This window comes from Octopus sinensis, linkage group LG23, assembly GCF_006345805.1.
Source record: "Octopus sinensis linkage group LG23, ASM634580v1, whole genome shotgun sequence".
Taxonomy (NCBI): Eukaryota; Metazoa; Mollusca; class Cephalopoda; order Octopoda; family Octopodidae; genus Octopus; species Octopus sinensis.
This window is the reverse complement of record NC_043019.1, coordinates 21,738,253-21,758,853: the sequence shown is the minus strand read 5'-3', so window position 1 is coordinate 21,758,853 and position 20,601 is coordinate 21,738,253. Positions and strand designations below refer to the sequence as shown.

General features: G+C 37.0%; 1 protein-coding gene across 14 annotated transcripts in view; it reads left to right on the top strand.

The window, feature by feature from the left end:
• The window catches only part of LOC115223391 (multiple PDZ domain protein), a 758,365-nt gene that overhangs the window by 321,768 nt on the left and 415,996 nt on the right, over window positions 1–20,601 (top strand). For all 14 annotated transcript variants that reach the window (XR_005003540.1, XM_036512481.1, XM_036512487.1 and 11 more), the window contains 2 exons: window positions 2,076–2,210; window positions 17,624–17,995. Coding sequence is in view for 13 of the 14 variants with exons in the window: in XM_036512481.1 (XP_036368374.1) it covers window positions 2,076–2,210; window positions 17,624–17,995 (507 nt within the window). In the remaining variant the exon portion in view is untranslated. The remainder of the gene's footprint in view (window positions 1–2,075; window positions 2,211–17,623; window positions 17,996–20,601) is intronic.

The following is a 20,601-nucleotide window of genomic DNA, read 5'->3' as shown; positions in this document are numbered from 1 at the left end:
AACAAAAAAAATTCCACCTCTTTGCTTATATTTCATGTTCTGACATCTGTTTTTCCTGTTTATATCATCAAACACACATATAAAGATGATGATGATGATCATTATCATTTTACATCTGTCTTCTATGCTGGCTTTGTGTTTAACATGTTTGCATGACTTGGACAGGATTTGAATTTAGAGATAGGATTTTGCAGCTGGATGCTCTTCCTGCCACCAAACCTCACTTACTTTACAAGTAAGGGATCTTCCAATCCACAGTATATGTTTTTGAAAGCACAGAGCAGCCATTCATAATGTCAACAGGAAATACAAGCATCACCACCGTTTCACTAAAATGACAAATGAAATATCAGCACACACATGCACGCACACGCACACACACACACACACACACACACACACACACACACACACACACACAATGAGCTCCCTGCAGTTTCCTCCCAAATCAACTTACAAAGCATCGGTTAGTCTTGGGCTATAGTATAAGACACTTGCTCAAGGTGCCACACAGTGGGACTGAACTTGAAACTCTTGTGGTTATATGTATGTGTGTGAATATCATTTTCATATTCTTATTAGAATTACCTCAGCAAAAGGGAGTGTCTCTGTTTACATTACTTAGTAAGCCAAAGTTCCTTAGTTTTGTTTTCACTTTGTGAGAATTAGTGGAATGAAAATACCTTATTTAGACAATCAGATGTTCATTTGGGTAAAGAAAAGTCTACCTTTGCAAGTTTTGTTTGTTCTGTTCTCTTTATATATATACAATATATGGAAGACCAATACTAGATAAAATGAGCTTATTGTGGTCATAAAGATAACTGACCATACCGTACCATATATGTATGTATGTATGTATGTATGTAGGTATGTATGTATGTCTGTCTGTCTGTCCCCTACCACAGCTTGACAGTTGGTGTTGGTGTGTTTACGTCCTTGCAACTTAGTAGTCTGATAAATAAAAGAGACCAATAGAATAAGTATTAAGTACTGGACTTTGACTAAAATTTCTTCTATGTGGTGCCCCTACATGGCCACAGTCCAATAACTGAAACAAATGAAGGATAAAGATGTGTGTGTGTGCATGTGTGTGTGTGTGTGCGTGCGTGTGTGTGTGTGTGTAATATACACGTACACACATATACACGTACACACATATACATGGTTATAAATATACATTGTATAAAAGAAAGCAGTCAAGATCATTGCAGTTGGTACAGGTCCATGCTCTCCATTTCGCTTCTTCATGTGTGTGAGTTCACTTCTAAAAGGGTCAATTTTTCTTTTGGCATTCCAGCATTCAAAAACAAAACAAAAGCAAAAATAGCTCCAATCCTTCATATAACAGCATTTTTCAGTCAACTACTTCCCTTCTCTGTCTTTTCTCACTGTAATCTACTTTGTTTGTAAGGGAGCAATAAACACGGAACTCTGCGGCCGTCGAGGCTATTTTTACCATCATCCAGATTAGCAAGTCATATTTTTCTGATTCCAAATCATTTGGAACAAGTCAATTATGCCTTTTAACTTTTCTGAGGTTGATAAAAGAAATATCGATGTAACGTAATATAATATAAAACAGAGGTCAATTCATTTACGTACACCCTACTCGTTCTCACTTTCACTTTCCCGCCATCCCTTAATGGTGGGGAGTGGCGCTGGTGGTTTTTATGGTGGTGGGGGTAATGGGGCTTTGTTCCTTGTCAGAAACATCAATATTGACATGATTCAGTTGATTGAATCTAAGCTCTCCCTCTTTCTCTTTCCAGTCTTTCTCTTATGGTATGTATGTTGTATGCATGTATATATATGTGTGTACGTGTGTCTTTTGCATCTTTCTTTCCCTTTACTGCTCTGTCTCTCTTTATATAAATTTTTATGTGTGTATATATATATATATATATATATATATACACATGCACAAATGCAGACAGTTTCTTGACTCATACAAGAATGTGTGTGTGTATATATAAATATATATGTATATGGTGTGTATGTGTATACATACACATGAACACAGACTATTACTCACATCCTTATGTATAATTATTTTCCAATTTTTATTGTTTCAGTTAAACACAGATTGGACTCAAATTGAGGTCATAGATTTGGTTAACGATGGCACTGGATTGGGGTTCGGAATCTTTGGGGGCAAGAGCACTGGTGTTGTGGTTAAAACCATTTTACCAGGTGGTGTCGCAGACAACGTAAGTACTTACTATTCTCTAATTGCTTTTTTTGGTCACTGTAAAAAAAAAAAAACTCTCTCCACCCGTCTCCACTTCACCTTCATTTGTTTCAGCCAGAATTCTTTTGATCATTGATACTTGGAATTTAATCTATTGAACTATAACCTATAGATATAATGTTATTGATTTGGTTCAGCAAGGCTGAAATATTACATTAATCAATTTGAGTGATGTTTGTTTTATTTTTTATGTGCTTTTTTTTTTATCTTGCTGACTCTGGAAGGTGCACATCACCTTTACAGGCACTTTTAGACAGGTGTGAGATTGATGTTGTTAAATGTTGTGTTTGAAACTATTGCAAATTGACACCTGATAGAAAAGACACAAGCTGAGGAAAATTCCAGGTGAAGCAAGAAAGCAGTGTTATCGAGGGTAAAAGGACTGGGTGTAATAGTTAGTGCAGGGCTTGGGTGGTTGGACATGACATGGGTGATGAGAGGAAGGGGGACAAGTTAGTCAAGATTGCGTGAGTGATGGCATTATGCTATCAAACACTTCTGAGGAACAGTGGCCTTTACATTAGCGGTAAAGGCAGCAAGCTGGCAGAATTGTTAGCATGCCAGGCAAAATGCTTAGTGGTATATACGAGGTCGACTTTGCCTTTCATCCTTTCGGGGTCGATAAATTAAGTACCAGTTACACACTGGGGTCGATGTAATCGACTTAATACCTATGTCTGTCTTTGTTTGTCCCCTCTGTGTTTGGTCCCTTGTGGGTAATAAAGAAATAGGTATTTTGTCTGTTTTCATGTTCTGAGTTTAGATTCTGCCAAGATCAGCTTTGCCTGTCATCCTTTTGGGGGTCAATAAAATAAATATCAGTTGAATACTGAGGTCAATGTAATCGACTTACCCAATTCCCCCGAAATTTCTGGCCTTATGCCAGAGTATGAAACATTATAGTAGCAGCAGAAAAGCAAGAAATAGAAAGGAGAGAACATACCTGCAGGCCAGAGGACACTTGGACACTTGTGAGTGATTTTATGCTGATCATTTGAAAGGCCATACATTAAGCAATCTGGGTGACTATAATGACTAAACAAGCCTGTCCACCTAGCCAGCAGGATGGCATCATTTGAAAGCTACAACAATGTAAACAAATGCATTGTGACCAGTGGTGTATAACATCTGATTGTCTGGTTAATGCAGTTGTAATAACTATAGGAAGCTATGTGTTGCCCTCTTGGCCATTGTTGGAAACAACAGATGCATGACATTAGTTATACTTCTTGGGAACGTTTGAATGTCATTAATAATAATAATAATAATAATAATGATGATAATAATAATAATAATAATAATAATAATAATAATAATAATAATCCTTTCTACTATAGAAACACAAGGCCTGAAATATGTGGGGAGGGGGTAAGTTGATCACATTGACCCCAGTACTTGACTGGTACATAATTTATAAACCATGAAAGGATGAAAAACAAAGTTGACCCTGGCAAAATTTGAACTCAGAAATCATCATCATAATAATAATAATAATAATAATAATAATAATAATAATAATAACCCTTTCTACTATAGGCACAAGGCCTGAAATTTGGGGGAGTGAGATAGTTGATTTCACTGATCCCAGTGCGTAACTGGTACTTATTTCATTGACCCTGATAGGATGAAAGGCAAAATCAACTTTGGCAGAATTTGAGCTCAGAACATAGCGATGAGTGAAATACCACTAAGCATTTCATCCAACATGCTAACAATTCTGCCAGCTCACCGCCTTTAATATTATAATAATAATAATAATAATAATAATAAAAATCAAAAAAAAATCAGTCCTTGTAATACCCTGATTTAATCTCACCATAATTTGTTTACAAATCTAATAATACACACTCGGAAATAAAGATTAATCCAGATTTAATTTGTATTATGTAACAGAAATAGCCTAAAGTTGGTATGTTGTGTTGTTCTTGTGCCAGATGAATAGGTTCAGCGCACTAGCAGAACATTCTGTGGCAGCAAGTACTGTATGTCTCTGAATTCTTTACCATTTAAGGCATTGGAGTGGCTCGAACTACATGGTTCCGGGTTCAGTCCCACTGCGTGACACCTTGGGCAAGTATCTTCTACTATAGCCTCAGGCCAACCAAAGCCTTGTGAGTAGATTTGGTAGACGGAAACTGAAAGAAGCCTGTTGTATATATGTATATGTATGTATATGGTATGTATATGTGTATGTGTGTGTATATGCTTGTGTGTCTGTGTTTGTCCCCCAACATCGCTTGACAACCGATGCTGGTGTGTTTACGTCCCCGTAACTTAACAGTTTGGCAAAAGAGACCGATAGAATAAGTACTGGGCTTACAAAGAATAAGTCCTGGGGTCGATTTGCTCAACTAAAGATGGTGCTCCAGCATGGTCACAGTCAAATGACTGAAACAAGTAAAAGAGTATTTAAAACGAAAAATGTAGTCGTTGATACATTAAAAATGAGGAGGAATAGTCATGGCTGGAACACTCTTAATCATAGACTTGTTCAATCAGAACAAACTTGGGACTAAGCAACAGCAACATGTTCTGAATTCACCATTATCAAGGAAACTAAGGCTTAGAGTTGATTTGGCTTGGGTGGGGGTGGCTGGGTATGGTTCAGCATTTCTGGTTTTTGTTCATCATCGTCATCATCATCGTTGTTGTATTTTTTCCTTCAGAGTTAAGAAGGACGAACAGAAAAGAGAGGGCAGAGAGAGGGGGAGAAAGATTTTTCTTTTGAAAAGAAAAATGTCTAAACTAGATTAACTTGTACTTCTCTGTAACCTTAACAGTGGAGATTATTTCTCAAAATGATGCAGTACTGGCAGGGAGGGGAAAGCACCACCACCCCAAAACTCACACACATGCATGCATGCACGCACACATACACACACACACATGCATGCACACACACATACAAAAAAAAAGATGCAGTTTGATTTAATGCATATTCTTTCAGCAGTAAAATAATATTATAATATGGTTTGCTTTATTATTTTGTTACTTTTCAGAAAAATAGTTTTCAGTTTAAAAGTGGGTGTTGGGTGGGGGTGGGGGGAATGAGGGGGGTGAAAGCAAACTAAGTGCTCCTCCCCCATCTCTCCTCCTCTCTATCACTAATCCGCTCGTACATGTATACATTCATGTACGAATGTGTACATACATACATTTATTTTAGATGATATATATATATTCTAGGGTACTATATAAGCACCTGCTTTACTAAAAATAGAAGTCAAAATATTCCTAAGCCACAGAAGAATCACTAAATTTATACAGCTACTTTTGGTGCTAAATTTGAAATCATTATATCAGATTAACTGACATTCCTTCTGCAACCCCTTTGCAGAGGTATCACACTATGCTTAAAATATCGGGCGGTGTGGGTTATGGTCTTATCACCCACATTGTAAATCAGGTAGTTCATGAAGGAGTCATACCCAATGACTGGTGTAGCAGCACCATAGTCAACTGCTACAAGGGTAAAGGTGATGCTTTAAATAGAAATAACTATAGGGGTATCAAATTATTGGATCAGGTGATGAAAGTTACTGAGAGGGTCATAACCCAACTAATTAAGGAGAGAGTTAGCCTAGATGAGATGCTGTTTGGTTTTGTGCCAGGCAGAAGCACCACTGATGCTATATTTCTGGTAAGGCAACTGCAGGAGAACTATCTAGCCAAAGATAAACCTCTGTACTTGGCTTTTGTTGACTTGGAGAGAGCCTTTGACAAGGTCACCCGATCCCTTATCTGGTGGTCAATGCGGAAACTGGGAATAGGCGAGTGGTTGGTAAGAGCTGTACAAGCCCTGTACAGGGATGTTCTCTGTAAGGTGAGGGTTAGCAACGAGTACAGTGAAAAATTCTGAGTAGAAGTAGGGATTCACCAAGGCTCACTCCTCAGCCCCCTCTTATTAATTATAGTTCTCTAAGCAATAACAGAGGCATTCAAGACAGGCTGCCCCTGGTAGTCCCTCTATACTGATGACCTTGCCCTAATAGCTGAATCACTGCCAGAACTAGAGACGAAGTTTAGGGTGTGGAAGCAAGGTCTAGAATCAAAGGGTCTTAGGGTCAACCTAGCAAAAACCAAAGTCTTAGTAAGTAGGAAGTCTATCAAACCACAATCCCCTTCAGGTAGATGGCTCTGTTCAATAGAAAAGGTGTGGGTAGGAACTCTATACAATGTGAGGAAGTGCCACTCCCTAACTGTGGAAGGAATCTGTGGAAGAGGTAAACTCAGGAAGACACGGGATGAGGTGGTGAAAACCTGACCTTCAAACATTGGGCCTCACAGAGGCAATAACAGAAGATGGAAACCTTTGGAGATATGCTGTGATTGAGAAGACCTGGCAACTAAAGAGAAATCACAGCCACGCATGTCTGACCCAGTTAAGAGTACTCCTGATACGTCGATTATTATTATAGACAAACATGATTATTGTTATTATTATGAAGGTGGTGAGCTGGCAGAATCGTTAGAATGCAGGGCAAGATGCATAACAGCATTTCATCTGTCTGCATGTTCTGAGTTCAAATTCTACCGAGATTGACTTCAGCTTTCATCCTTTTGGGATTGATGAAATAAGTACCAGTTCTGGGGTTAATTTAACTGACTGGTCCTCTCTCTGCAAATTTCAGGCCTTGTGTTTTTAGTAGAAAAGATTATCATCATCGTTTAACGTCCGCTTTCCATGCTAGCATGGGTTGGACGATTTTGACTGAGGGCTGGCGAACCAGATGGCTGCACTAGACTCCAGTCTTGATCTGGCAGAGTTTCTACAGCTGGATGCCCTTCCTAATGCCAACCACTCCGAGAGTGTAGTGGGTGCTTTTTACATGCCCCCCCCCCCCAATATATGTGTAGGTATGTAAATGTGTGTGTATGTGTCTTTTACTTGTTTCAGTTATTAGTTGACAGCCATGCTAGTACTTTTTTTTTTTGAAGCCTGGTACTTATTTTATCAGTCTCTTTTGCCAAACCATTAGGTTATGGGGACGCAAATACACCAACACTAGTTGTCACATGCTAGTGTGGCAGCGAGCTGGCAGAAACGTTAGCACACCGGGCGAAATGCGTAGCCGTATTTTGTCTGCCATTACGTTCTGAGTTCAAATTCTGCTGAGATCGACTTTGCCTTCCATCCTTTCGGGGTCGATAAATTAAGTACCAGTTACCAGTTACGCACTGGGGTTGATGTAATCGACTTAATCCGTTTGTCTGTCCTTGTTTGTCCTCTCTGTGTTTAACCCCTTGTGGGTAGTAAAGAAATAGATAGTGTGGGACAAACACAGATACAAAGACACATGCACACTCATACACATACATACATATAGATACACGATGGCTGTCTTTAAGATTTCTGTCTATCAAATCCACTCAAGGCTTTGATTGGCTCAAAGCAATGGAAGAAGACACTTACCCAAAGTGTCACACTGTGGGACTGAACCAGTAACCATGTGGCTGGGAGGCAAACTTCTTTCCGCCACACAGCCACACATATATGTATATATAGGTATGTATATGTATAAATATAGATGTGTGTGTATACTCTTTTACTCTTTTACTTGTTTCAGTCATTTGACTGTGGCCATGCTGGAGCACCGCCTTTAGTCGAGCAAATCGACCCTGGGACTTATTCTTTGTAAGCCTAGTATTTATTCTGTTGGTCTCTTTTGCCGAACCGCTAAGTTACGGAGGTGTAAACACACCAGCATTGGTTGTCAAGCGATGTTGGGGGGACAAAGACAGACACACAAAACATACACACACACACACACACACATATATATATATATATATATATATATATATATATATATATTATATATATATATATATAATATATATATATATACATATATATAACGGGCTTCTTTCAGTTTCCGTCTACCAAATCCACTCACAAGGCTTTGGTCGACCCGAGGCTATAGTAGAAGACACTTGCCCAGGGTGCCACGGAGTGGGACTGAACCCTGAACCATGTGGTTGGTAAGCAAGCTACTCACCACACAGCCACTCCTATTTATGTAATAAAACTGTAAACGAATGAAAACCTGACATAAATAGATGAATATATAAGCAAGCAATGAAAGAAAGAAAAACCTCAAGTTATTATTTAAGAAGCATTAAAGTAGATTACATGATGTGTTTTACAAATTTAGCATTTAACATAAAAATATCTATATCATTAAATTTTTTGAAATCTGATACACACACAACCACATGGAGGAGAGAGAGGATGGGGGGAAAATGCTAATCGTATTTTTTTTTCTTGCTCTTTCTATTAGCAACTGATTAATGAGTATTCATTGAAGTTGAACAGTTTCCTTCAACATTATCAGTTTTCTTCAAAACATAGCGGTGGTTGTGGTGATTACAGTGGCAGCAGGAAGGAGGCGGAAAAGGATGTTGTCCATTATTTTGTAAAATAGAATTTCCATTTGAGAAAAATGGGATTTTATTATTTTCTTTTTAAGTTCAAAACAACATATTTTTCAGTATGAGGGAAGTGATTGAATGTTGAGGTTTTCATACTTTTTATTTTGGTTTTTTTTTTGTGTGTGTTTGGTTTCTTTTCTCCTTTTCTTTTAAAGTGTATTTCATAATTTTACACTTGGCTGATCATTAAATCTTCCTTGTGAAAAATAGAGATGAAGAACGTGTGAGAGAGAGTCAGACAGAGCGATAGAGAGAGAGAGAGAAGAGACATTGAGTGTGTGTGTGAGAAAGAGAGGAAGGGAGAGAGAGAGAGAAGAGAGAGAGAGAGAGAGAAAGTGCGTGTGTATGTGTATGCACATTTATATACATATGCATGTACACTATCACACACATGCATATGTACACGGCTTGATAGACATTATATATAAGTATAGGATATATAGTTAACAGTATTTATGTGATTCACACATGAATACATATAGCTGATGGAAAACCTTAATGATAATAATAATATTGATGATGATGACGATGCTGATGATGATGACGATGAATATTTTTCCAACCACTTTTTGTGACATAAGATGAATCTATTACATTTTAAATTTGATAACTTCTTCAGCTCATGATATGCAGATAATAATAATGATGATGATGATGATGATGATGATGATGATAATAATAATAATAATAATAATAATAATAATAATGATAATAATAATAATAATGATAATAATAATGATAATAATAATAATAATGGTGATGATGATGATGATGATAATGATGTCATCATTAAATTTTGGCATAAGCCCTGCAATTTTTAATGGAAAAGGAAGCTGATTACATGAACCCTAGTATTTGATCGGTACTTATTTTATCAACTGCAAAAGGATGAAAAGCAAAGTCGACCTCAGCAGAATTTGACCTCAGACTTTGAAAAAGCCAAAAGAAATGCTGCTAAGGATTTTTTCCAACATGTTATGATTCTGCCAGAACCAATAATAATAATAATAATGATGGTTTCTGATTTAAGCACATGGCCAGCAATTTTGTGGCGAGAGTGTTATTTGATAGTATTGAACTCTCTAATTGAGTGGTACTTTGCTTTTCTTTCTTCTGAGGTTGATAAAATAAAGTTGACTTTGGTAAGACTTGAACTCAGAACATAAAAGTGAGGGAAGATATGTTGCAAGGCATTTTGTCTGATGCTCTAACAATTCTGCCAGGGAAAGAAGAAACAATAATCACTGAGTTGTTAAAATAAATGATACAAGAAATTAAAATGTTATTACTGATTGGTGTGTGTGGGAGAGAGAGAGAGAGAGATAGAGAGAGAAAGGGAGAGCTCTGGCCTCTTTAATGAAATTTAAACATGAACTTTTCATTTTATATTGAAGTGATGTCTTGAAATGAATATTTAATCCCCTTCCTATGACACACACATAAATTACCAAAACAATGTGGAGATATTTTATGATTCTTGATTTAAAATTCTTTATTTTTGGTTTACTTCCACTCTGTTTATTTATTGCTATTTTGTGCGGTGATTGTTTCTGGAAATATGATTTATTGGCATTTAATATTTTCCAAATTTAAAAAAAACCTCAAAAAAAATCCTGTTTATGTTTGTGTGTGCATGCGTCTTTTGTAATATTGTACTATTACAGAATGTCTTGTGTGTTTGTGTACATACACGCACAGAGAATTTTAAGTTTTTGATTGTACATTTGAGGATATTCAATTTGTTAAAAATGTATTTTAAAGATTTTATATACAAGGGTAAACAAACCTAAACTTCAAAGTCACTATCAACTTTTACCTTGTAAAAGTTTAATAAACATGTATTCTACTGAAGAGTATTGAGTTTAATGTTTAAATGTTTGTATAGGTAACCTTGGCATTAAAACAAATATTATATTATGTACAAACACACACACATGCACACACACACACACACACACTCACACACATTAAACTTGTTATGCATACATCTGTACACATACAGGTATTGTGTGAGTTTTAAAGTATGTTATAATGTGAGTCTTCTCATTTTTATAACATTATTTCAAGTGTGTTTAAGCATGCTATAAAATATTATTATACAAGTACTACCATATATAGCATAGATGCATATGTAGTATATGTAGGATGTATGGCATACATGATGATGTATATATTTTGCAAGAATCTCCCTTTTTTCTACCTGTTTTCATCTAATCATCATCATCATCATTTAATGTCTGTCATACATGCAGGCATGAGTTGGATGGTTCAATAGTATTGACTGGATTGCATCATACTCCAGTGTCTATTCTGACATGTTTTCTACATTTGGATGCCCTTCCTAATGCCAACCTCTTTATAGAAGGTATTGGGCCCTTTTTTTTTCATGTCATCAGTACTAGTGAGGTCACCATGTAACTCCCAAAAGTAAAGAGCCCTCTCAACTGAGAGGGAGTGTAGTAGAGAGGAAGTTAGCTTTATGCTAGGGATTGAGAGGTTAAAGTATGAAATAAAGGGTAGGAACAGGTTTCTTGCTGTAAAAGAGATACAGGGCTACCTTGCTTTATGTAAGGGTAGGTGGGAATAATCAAATTAGATACAGAGAAATAAGAAGGTCATGACAAGGTGATAGAGTGTGTCTTCAAAGTACAAGAAGATGAACGTAAGAGAGTGGGGATAGAAGATCTGGAAGGGTGGATAGGTAGGGGTTGCAAGTGTGTGTAAAGAGAGTGATTCAGCTGATGAATTGGAGGGAAGATAGGTGGGTGAAGGTGATAATAATCCTTTGTACTATAGGTACAAGGTCTGAAATTTAAGAGGAGGGGTATAGTTGATCACATTGGTCCCAGTACTTGACTGGCACTTAATTTATCAACCCCGAAAGGATGAAAGGTAAGGTTGACCTTGGCAGAATTTGAACTCAGAATGTGAAGATGGACGAAACCCCACAAGGCATTTTGCCCGGTGTGCTAACAATTCTGCTAGCTTGCTGCCTTAAAGAGAGAAGATGAGAGAAAGAAGGAGATGATGGGTGGGTATGTTATAAGAGTGTCTGAGGAGAGTTAGACATATAGTGATAGGTGGTCAGGAATATATAAGGGAGAGTCAATAAGAAATGATTTAAGAAGAGTGAGAGATAAATGGACACATAGGAAGGGTGATCAATGGGAAATGTGATTGGGAGTAAGTAGATAATGTTAAGAATGAGGGATGGCTATCAAAGGAAGTGGTTCTGGGTCATGAGAGGGATAACTGGTTGCACAGAAAAGGATGATGAATATATGTGGTCCTGCTGTCAGAATTGTTAGCTCACCAGACAAAATGCTTAATTGTATTTCTCCCAGCTTTATGTTTTGAGTTCAAATCTTGCTGAGGTCAACTTTGTTGTTCATCCTTTTGGGAGTCAATAAGCTAAGTACCAGATCAGCACTGGGGTTAATGTAAGTGACTACCCCTCCCCACAAATTTTAGATCTTGTACCTATTGTAGAAAATATTTAATTACAACAGCAGAATGATGCAGTAGTTAGGAGAGGGATGGAGGGATTAGTGATAGAGAGAGATAAAGGATGGTGGGGAAGGCATGACACAGGTAAACTGGGAAAAGTGGGGCTCACTTATGTGTAAATTCACACACACATTTTTAATGGTTTGGAAAATTCAGATATTTGTGTGAAATTACTTCAGAAAAGAGACTGCAAATTGGCAGATACATTCGAACTTTTGTTAAATGTTTTGTAGTATCTGTTCCTCCCAATGACAGCTTCACCTTTTAACCTTTTAGACTTTAGCGATAAAGTACTACTTCAAAGCAGAGGATCAACAGTATTTCTGAGTTCAGTTCCTACTTCCTGTTACATAGTGTCAGATGTTGGCAGGAGTGTCACTCTTGGCAGGAGTGACACTCTTGGCAGGAGTGACACTCTTGGCAGGAGTGACACTCTTGGCAGGAGTGACACTCTTGGCAGGAGTGACACTCTTGTCAGGAGTTGTGGTCGACCAGCTGTATCTGCAATTTGAGTGTTGAATAGAAACATAGTTTCCTTGCTTTGATCAGAAGATTGGCCTCCTCTGCCACCACTACCACCACCACATAGTTGATTTTGTGAAACTCTGTTCTGTTCTACTGAGGAATTATGGCAAGGTGGTAGTTGAAAAACTTAAAAAACCAGCATCTTGTATATATATGTATGTGGCACCTTGCTTTGCTTTACTCTGTCTCACCCCACTTCTTTCTCACTCTTTCTCCCATCAGAAAAGCAGAATGCAAATGCAGTTATCGTTTTTGCTACATGTTTCCTTATTTCTACTAATATCCATTCTATTAAGACACTGATTAATTTCCATGGCATTTTCTCTCTTGGTAGTACCCTTAAGCATTTTGTCACCGTTTTCGTTTCAGTTAAACATAATTGCTTGATCAGCTTCCAGCAGTGGCTCACACATCTTTGTTGTAGGTGAAATATCTTAACAACTTAAGATTTTCGTTTTAATGACTTACAGGACGTTCATTGATAGAGGTGTTACTGCTACATTGAGCAAGTTAATCAACTATGTAAAAAGTTCTTAATACAGCAATTACTTTTTGTAATTGGCTGCCCTTTTTCTTAAAATAATGCACTTTGTATTTTCCGGTCAGAGCAAAATGTAATGTTCAATCTGTTTTGTTAAGCTACCGTAAAGCTTGGCAGAATATATTAAATTCCAGCATCGGTCACAAATCTTTAGAGAGAAGGTATAGAAGATCAGATTGATCCCTTTTCTTGACTGATCATCATTTTATCAATCCCAGAAAGATAAAGAACAAATTATTATACTTTGATGTATTTTAGACTAGTGTCCCTTTTATCTTGGTTGTTACTATTACAATGTTTCAGGCATTATACATACCCTCTGGCCTTCTTCATGCCACTGTTATATTTAGTAACATTCCTGGAATTTGGGTTTGAACACATTATTAAATCCATGAGACGATGGAATAGTGCAGATAAGCATTGATTAAGTGTGAAGTGTAGTAGTTTAGCTGGTGGATGATAGTTCAATCTCATTAGATTCTGTCTGATGCATACAAGCGTGGAGAGGTGGCTGTTTAAAACAAAGATGATTTTATACACCCCCCATACACACACAAATATTGCGGATGTAATTTCCTCCTAAGGGATTTTCTTTTAAAAAATCCAAATATCAACTGGTGTTATCAAATATATTGAAAGAAAGTTCCACAATATAAATGGATAAACTGTCCAATAATGTGTAAAGTTAATAAAAGAAAATGGAGAAGAAATATAGTGGATACTTAGTTAATTTTATTTGCATCACGATGAAAAAAAAAGTAATACATATAAGAGTTAAGATTTAAAGGAACAGAATCAACAAAAGAAATAAACATAAAAGAATCCTACATGTGAACACAAAAATATTAATTCTGTTAAAATCTATCTGCACTCTTCAAAACTTGAACTAAGAATAAGTACAAAGTAAAATTACTACCTGCTTTTATAGCAAGTTGATCCTGCCCCCCCTCTGACTTTTAGTTCATGCAATTGAAAAAACTGCATTATTTATGGGATGACCCAATATATATATAATGGAGAAAGCTGCTTATTAATTAGGTATGTAACAAGTACCAAAAGAAAGCAATTATTATAGGCTTAACCATCTGGGAGTTTTTTAATAGATTCACGTTCCAAGAAATTTCTGATAATTTCAATTTCAGAAGTTTATTGAATTTTTGAACTCCAATTTTTCACAAATTTAAATATTCATTACATTCACTGCAGAGTTGTCTGTTTTCAGTTGCAAAGTCTCTCACTCTTTATGTCAATATTTACATTTCAAATTTTAATTTGCTATTTGCAAAACCCACAATATGAAAACATTATTTATTGAATGAAAAATTTTTAATATACCCATATAATTTTCATAAAAGAAATTAAGAAGTGATTTTGTTATTATGGCTGCTTGGGATGCTATAAGCCTTATAATAACTACCTGGGCCAATTTTGGCCATTTTTTTTAAAACAAAAACCAGGGGAAGAGCCTTTTCGGTAAAAAAAATAATAATAATTGTAAATATTTTCAGAGGAAATGGTGAACAATTCAGGGGTGGTTTGACTGCTGTTTCTAGCAAACCCAAACCACCCTCCATTTTCACACTCACATGTATTGATGTTTTTTTAATATTTTTCTCCCATTAAACACATTCTATGGAATGATGATGCCAAAGTAATATATGCGTGGTCCATTGCTGGAATGTAAGCAACAACAACTAAATTGTAATCTAAACTTGTACTCCTACCTCAATCAAGCAAAGCTTTGTGTGTGTGTGTAAGAAAAAACATTTTCTAACAGAAATGTATACTTTTAAAATGAATTATTGTTTAATTAACTCCTTTTTTTAAATCAATGTGGATAAATGCCAGCAATGACCTCAGGCTCTCCAGTATTTTAAATTATAAACAGAACCAATCTGGGGCAGTGAGTGGGATTGCAAAAAATTCATAATTTTGCAAATTTTAGTTTTTATAGCATATAAATGTATTTACGGGGAGTAAAATATCGAAAAACATCAATACATGCAAGAGTGATAAAGAAACGAGGAGGTTTGTCTTGAAATGTACTAGAAGCAACAGCCAAATCTCCCTTAAATCACTCACTTTACCCTCTGAGAATTTTAACAGTTTTTTTTTTTTTTCTATTTTAAAAACTCCTCCCATGTTTTAAAGTGCAAAAAGATTGGCGAAAATAAGTCTGGAGTGGGATGATGAGGGGTCAGCGGTTGTAAAAAAGATTTCTTTCAAAACTTTTTCCTATACAAAGATGCCCCCTATCTACACTTCATCATTTCAAAGGCTGTGGTTTAAAAAAAGTGGTGGGAAATCCCCCATCAAAATGGAGTAGTTCTAACTTATTTGGTCTTCCTGATCCGAAACTCTGTTTGACCAAAACTCCTCTCCCCACCTCCTCAGAAAAAATTTACCCTACAAATTTCTTTATAATTGTAATCTATGCTGTATGAAAGGTATTTGTATAAACTTTCACTGAATGATACCCATTCTCTTGAAAGTTATGAGGGAAAAACGTCAGATCATGTGAATTTTCCAAAACTGCTCTCTTCATCCCCTTGGAAAAATTCTTTCTCATATAATCTGAAGCCACAACATCTAAGCGGTATTTATAGAAAATTTTGTTAAAAAGTATCCATTTCTCAGGATGTTATGAAGCAATAAAGTTGGGGGTGTATACATTTGTAGTTAAGCCCTTTTATATATACAAATTTTTCAAATAAGTTTATTTCATTCATTGTTTGCAATCTTCTCTCTCTCTCTCTCTCTCTCTCTCTCTCTCTCTCTCTCTCTCTCTCTCTCTCTCTCTCTCTCTCTCTCTCTCTCTCTCTCTCTCTCTCTCACACACACACACACACTGCAAAGCTTACAGGTGGGTTCTGAATTGAAATCTCTATGTTGCTTTGAGGGGAAGATAAAACTTGACAAACTGCTTTCCCCTCCGTAGTTGGACTGCCTTGATGTTTGTTTAAAAAAGAGAGATTAGGACTGTGATAAAATAATGAAAGCAATGTTTACTAAGCAAGTGAGCACTATTATACAAAGAAATAATTAGACATAAAGTATTATAAAAATTATTAGAATTGGGAAACAAATATGAAAATATTATCAAGTGGCTAGCAGAGGAAAAGGGATGGCCAGATGCCCTTCCTTTTGCTAGCTCTCAGTAGAATTGACTGAGTAGAGGTAGCATGAAATCAGCCAGTTCTATTGTTTAGCCCTGGGCTAACCCCACATTTGGAAAGAGGCCTACTATCTGTGGCAATAAAATATTGGTTTCTGCTCATAATGTATGTTGGTCTGTAATGTATCGTTTTTCTTTTAAAAGATGGTGAGTGTCATTGGAGAGAGATTTGGCTGCTTTTTTCAGCAGATTGAATAACATTGTAGAGATTCTCTTGTTGGCTTGTATGCTAAACCTTAATCAATCAGACCTATGATCAAAGGCAATCCATTCTGTGTTTTTAGGGATATGTAACACTACATGATCCAATATGATCTCTTTTTACTTTGATTGTAAAGGAGGTTTAACTGCTGTTTCTAGCAGGTGAAGTGACCACATAAAGCTCCCTCTTTAATTTGCCATATTAATGTGTGTTCATGTCCAAAAATTTGAGAATAATATGTATAATAATAATAATAATAATAATAATAATTGTGTACAGTGCTCAGGTGCACTACAACTCCTCTAAAGTGTATATATAATCAGGTGTAGTTTTGGCGGATTTCGGAAAGCATGAGGGCCTTAAAGGATGCAGTGTCATGGCAGTCAACAACTGACGCAGGCAGTTTATTCCATGCTTCAGCAACTCTGAGCGTGAAAAAATGTTTCCGAAAGTCATGGGAGCTGTGTTGTTTTCTGACTTTGTAGGCATGTCCATGTGTGTTAGACACATGGAGATCAAAAAGGTGTTCAGTGTTGTTGTTGGTGAGGTGGTTGATAACTTTGTGGGTGTTTACCAAGTCCGTCGCCAGACGCCGGAGCTTCAGTGAATCCATGCCCAGGGAAACAAGACGCTCAGAATATGGTAGGTGTCTGATGGAGGGTATGCGTTTGGTTGCACGTCTCTGGACAGATTCCAGGAGGTCAATGTTCTGAGCAAGATAGGGGTTCCAAACTGATGATGCGAATTCCAAGTGTGGTCGTACCATAGCTGTATACAGTTTTAAATAGATGGCTGGAGAGCAGCTAACAAAAGTCTTGTATCTATGTATTTATTTATGGCCATATATGTATAGATGTGTTTCTTTATGCGTGCTCTCTTTTTTTTTTATCAATTTGCAACCTGTTTGATCGCTATGTTTATATATATGTATATATATATATTTGATATGTATGTGTAAAATCTAATACATATTTATTTAAAATATTTTAGGACACCCGGTTACGCAGTGGGGACCACATATTACAAATAGGAGATTTCAATGTGCGCGGTATGAGTTCAGAGCAGGTGGCATCTGTACTTCGCCAGTCTGGCAGTAATGTCCGGCTGATAGTTGCACGGGCCATCAATGAACCAACACTGCAGATCAACCCCTCTGCTCCCATCATTGCTACTGTGCAGCTAGATGAGCGTTTGCAACAAATAAATTCAGCCCTCTCTTCGGCTGAAGATCTTGACATGACAAAAATAATGAAGAACCAACACCAGATTCAGGAGAGGTTGATTGCTGAATCCCAAATGGAGATGACCCAGGAATCCGACTCTGATCTTCAAGGGTTTCTTGAAACTGTTCAAGTACATGAGGTAATTCTTTTGTCTCTTTCCTTTTTTTTCTTTATTTCTCAGATGTTATTCATTAGCCTATGATCACTCCCTAGCAAGGAAATCTACACTCAAAGTATGTGCCAACCATGACCATTCCAACATACATGTTTTTGGACATAATTTATTTAGAAGAACATTTATTAAATATGTCTTTTCTTTTTTAAGATAGTAGCATGTGATTTGAGGGAAATCTGGCTAATATTTCTCGCAAATCATATGAGTGTATAGAGGCTCCCTCACTGACTTTTACGTTTGTTCTTTGCACACACACACACACACAAACCTCAAAATGAAATAATTGTGAAATACAACCTAGAGTGTATTATGCAAAATGAAGGTGTCCTGGATTCTTGCAACAGTCTCCTATCTTCTCAATGTCTTCAAAATGACTACTCCTGAAGTTCTGAGCAAAGTTTGGACTGTGTAGGGGATGCGGAGGAATTTTGATACCCATCTCTGTCAAGTAGTCGGTTCCCAGGATGGAAATGTGAACTGGTGTATTGTCCTGGTGCAGGTACCACCAACCTGAGTGGAAGAGCTCTGGCCTTTTGTGGTGAAATTTCTTCCTGAACTCCCTCAAAATCTCCACAAAGTGGATGTAGATGATGCTCTTGCTGTTGAAAAATTGGATCATCATGAGCTTCCTGGTGGACTTGCTTTGCTTGGCTTTCTTGGGTCTGGGGCTTTTCTTGGGCCAGAATGCTTTTATTAGGCACTCTGTCACTCGGTCTCTGGATTATAACAGTAGATCCAACTTTTTGTCTCAGATCACCAGAGACTCAACTACTCTTGGATTGTATGTTATGAGCTCAATCATCTCCCTGCTGTCACCAATGGGTCTTTCCTTCTATTTGTTACCCTGGGCGTAAACTTTGCACAAATTTTGTACATATTCAGATCTTCATGAATTATTCTGAGTACAGTTGCCACACCAACACCAAACTATACTTATATATTTCTTTACTACCCACAAGGGGCTAAACACAGAGGGGACAAACAAGGACAGACAAAGCGATTAAGTCGATTCCATCGGCCCCAGTGCGTAACTGGTACTTAATTTATCGACCCCGAAAGGATGAAAGGCAAAGTCAACCTCGGCGGAATTTGAACCCAGAACGTAACGGAAGACGAAATACGGCTACGCATTTCGCCCGGCGTGCTACCGTTTCTGCCAGCTCGCATACTTATAGTCTTTATAAATACATGATGGTCTTCATCCAGAAAATTGTAAATTTTCTCAACCAGCTCTGATGTTCAGACGTCACTCTCCCTCACACACGTCTCATCATCTCTCACCTCCTCTCTACCACCCTTGAACTTCTTGTGCCAGCGAAAATCAGATGCTAGGCTCATAAAAGTTAATCTATAAGCAGTCTGGAGCATTTCATAAGTTTTTGTAGTGTTTTTGCCTTGTTTAACACAAAACTTTATTGCGTTGCATTCTGCAGACTAGTCAGCTGGGAGAAGCATTGTTTAGTAGGGTGTGTTGAAAGTGCTGTTACAGCCAATTTCCTCCAATCTAGAATATAAAAAAAGTTGGCAGGTCAGCTTGTTAGATGTATAGTAATGACATAGTAATATTACAATAATCTACAACAGAGTGCAGGAGTGGCTGTGTGGTAAGTAGCTTGCTTACCAACCACATGGTCCCGGGTTCAGTCCCACCTTGGGCAAGTGTCTTCTACTATAGCCTCAGGCCAACCAAAGCCTTGTGAGTGGATTTGGTATATGGAAACTGGGAGAAGCCCATCGTATATGTATATATATGTATGTTTGTGTGTCTGTGTTTGTCCCAACATCGCTTGACAACCAATGCTGGTTGTGTTTACGTCCCCGTAACTTAACGGTTTGGCAAAAGAGACCGATAGAATAAGTACTAAGCTTACAAAGAATAAGCTCTTGGGACGATTTGCTCGACTAAAGTCAGTGCTCCAGTATGGCCACAGTCAAATGACTAAAACAAGTAAAAGAGTAAAGAGAAAGTTATAACTTCCTCTTCTAAAAAAAAAGTCAAAATTTCTCGAATGTACCTCTTACATACTACACTATGATCAAATTCTGGAAGCAGGGAATATTCATTCTTTCAGTAGTTAAAGGTGGGTGGGTGGGGGGCTCAAGTCTTGTCCCTCTTACTCATTTAAAACCTGGAAAGCAATAGTTTTAATACAAAGCACTTCGCATCGTCTAATCTTTAAGCGTATGTAAAGGGAAGCAACTCTATTTAATAAAATGTCAACTACTTATTCGGTGTCTCCAAATTAAATTACAGTCGAACCTCGTGAATAGTGAAGGATTACATATGCATTCGCACGCACATTTGTATATAATAAAAATCTGGTACAGAGGAATGACAAAGAAACATACAATACTGAAGAACAATAGAACGCACAAAATCTTTTATCTTTTACTTGTTTTAGTCACTGGACTGCAGCCATGCTGGGGCCCTGCCTTGAAGAATTTTTTGCCAAATGAACTGACTCCAGATATACATATATATATAGTTGATGTCATAAGAGTTTAGAATCTTTAAGAGAATATAAAATAATCCATTTTTAACAGTTCAACTTAATAATGGCATGTAAATA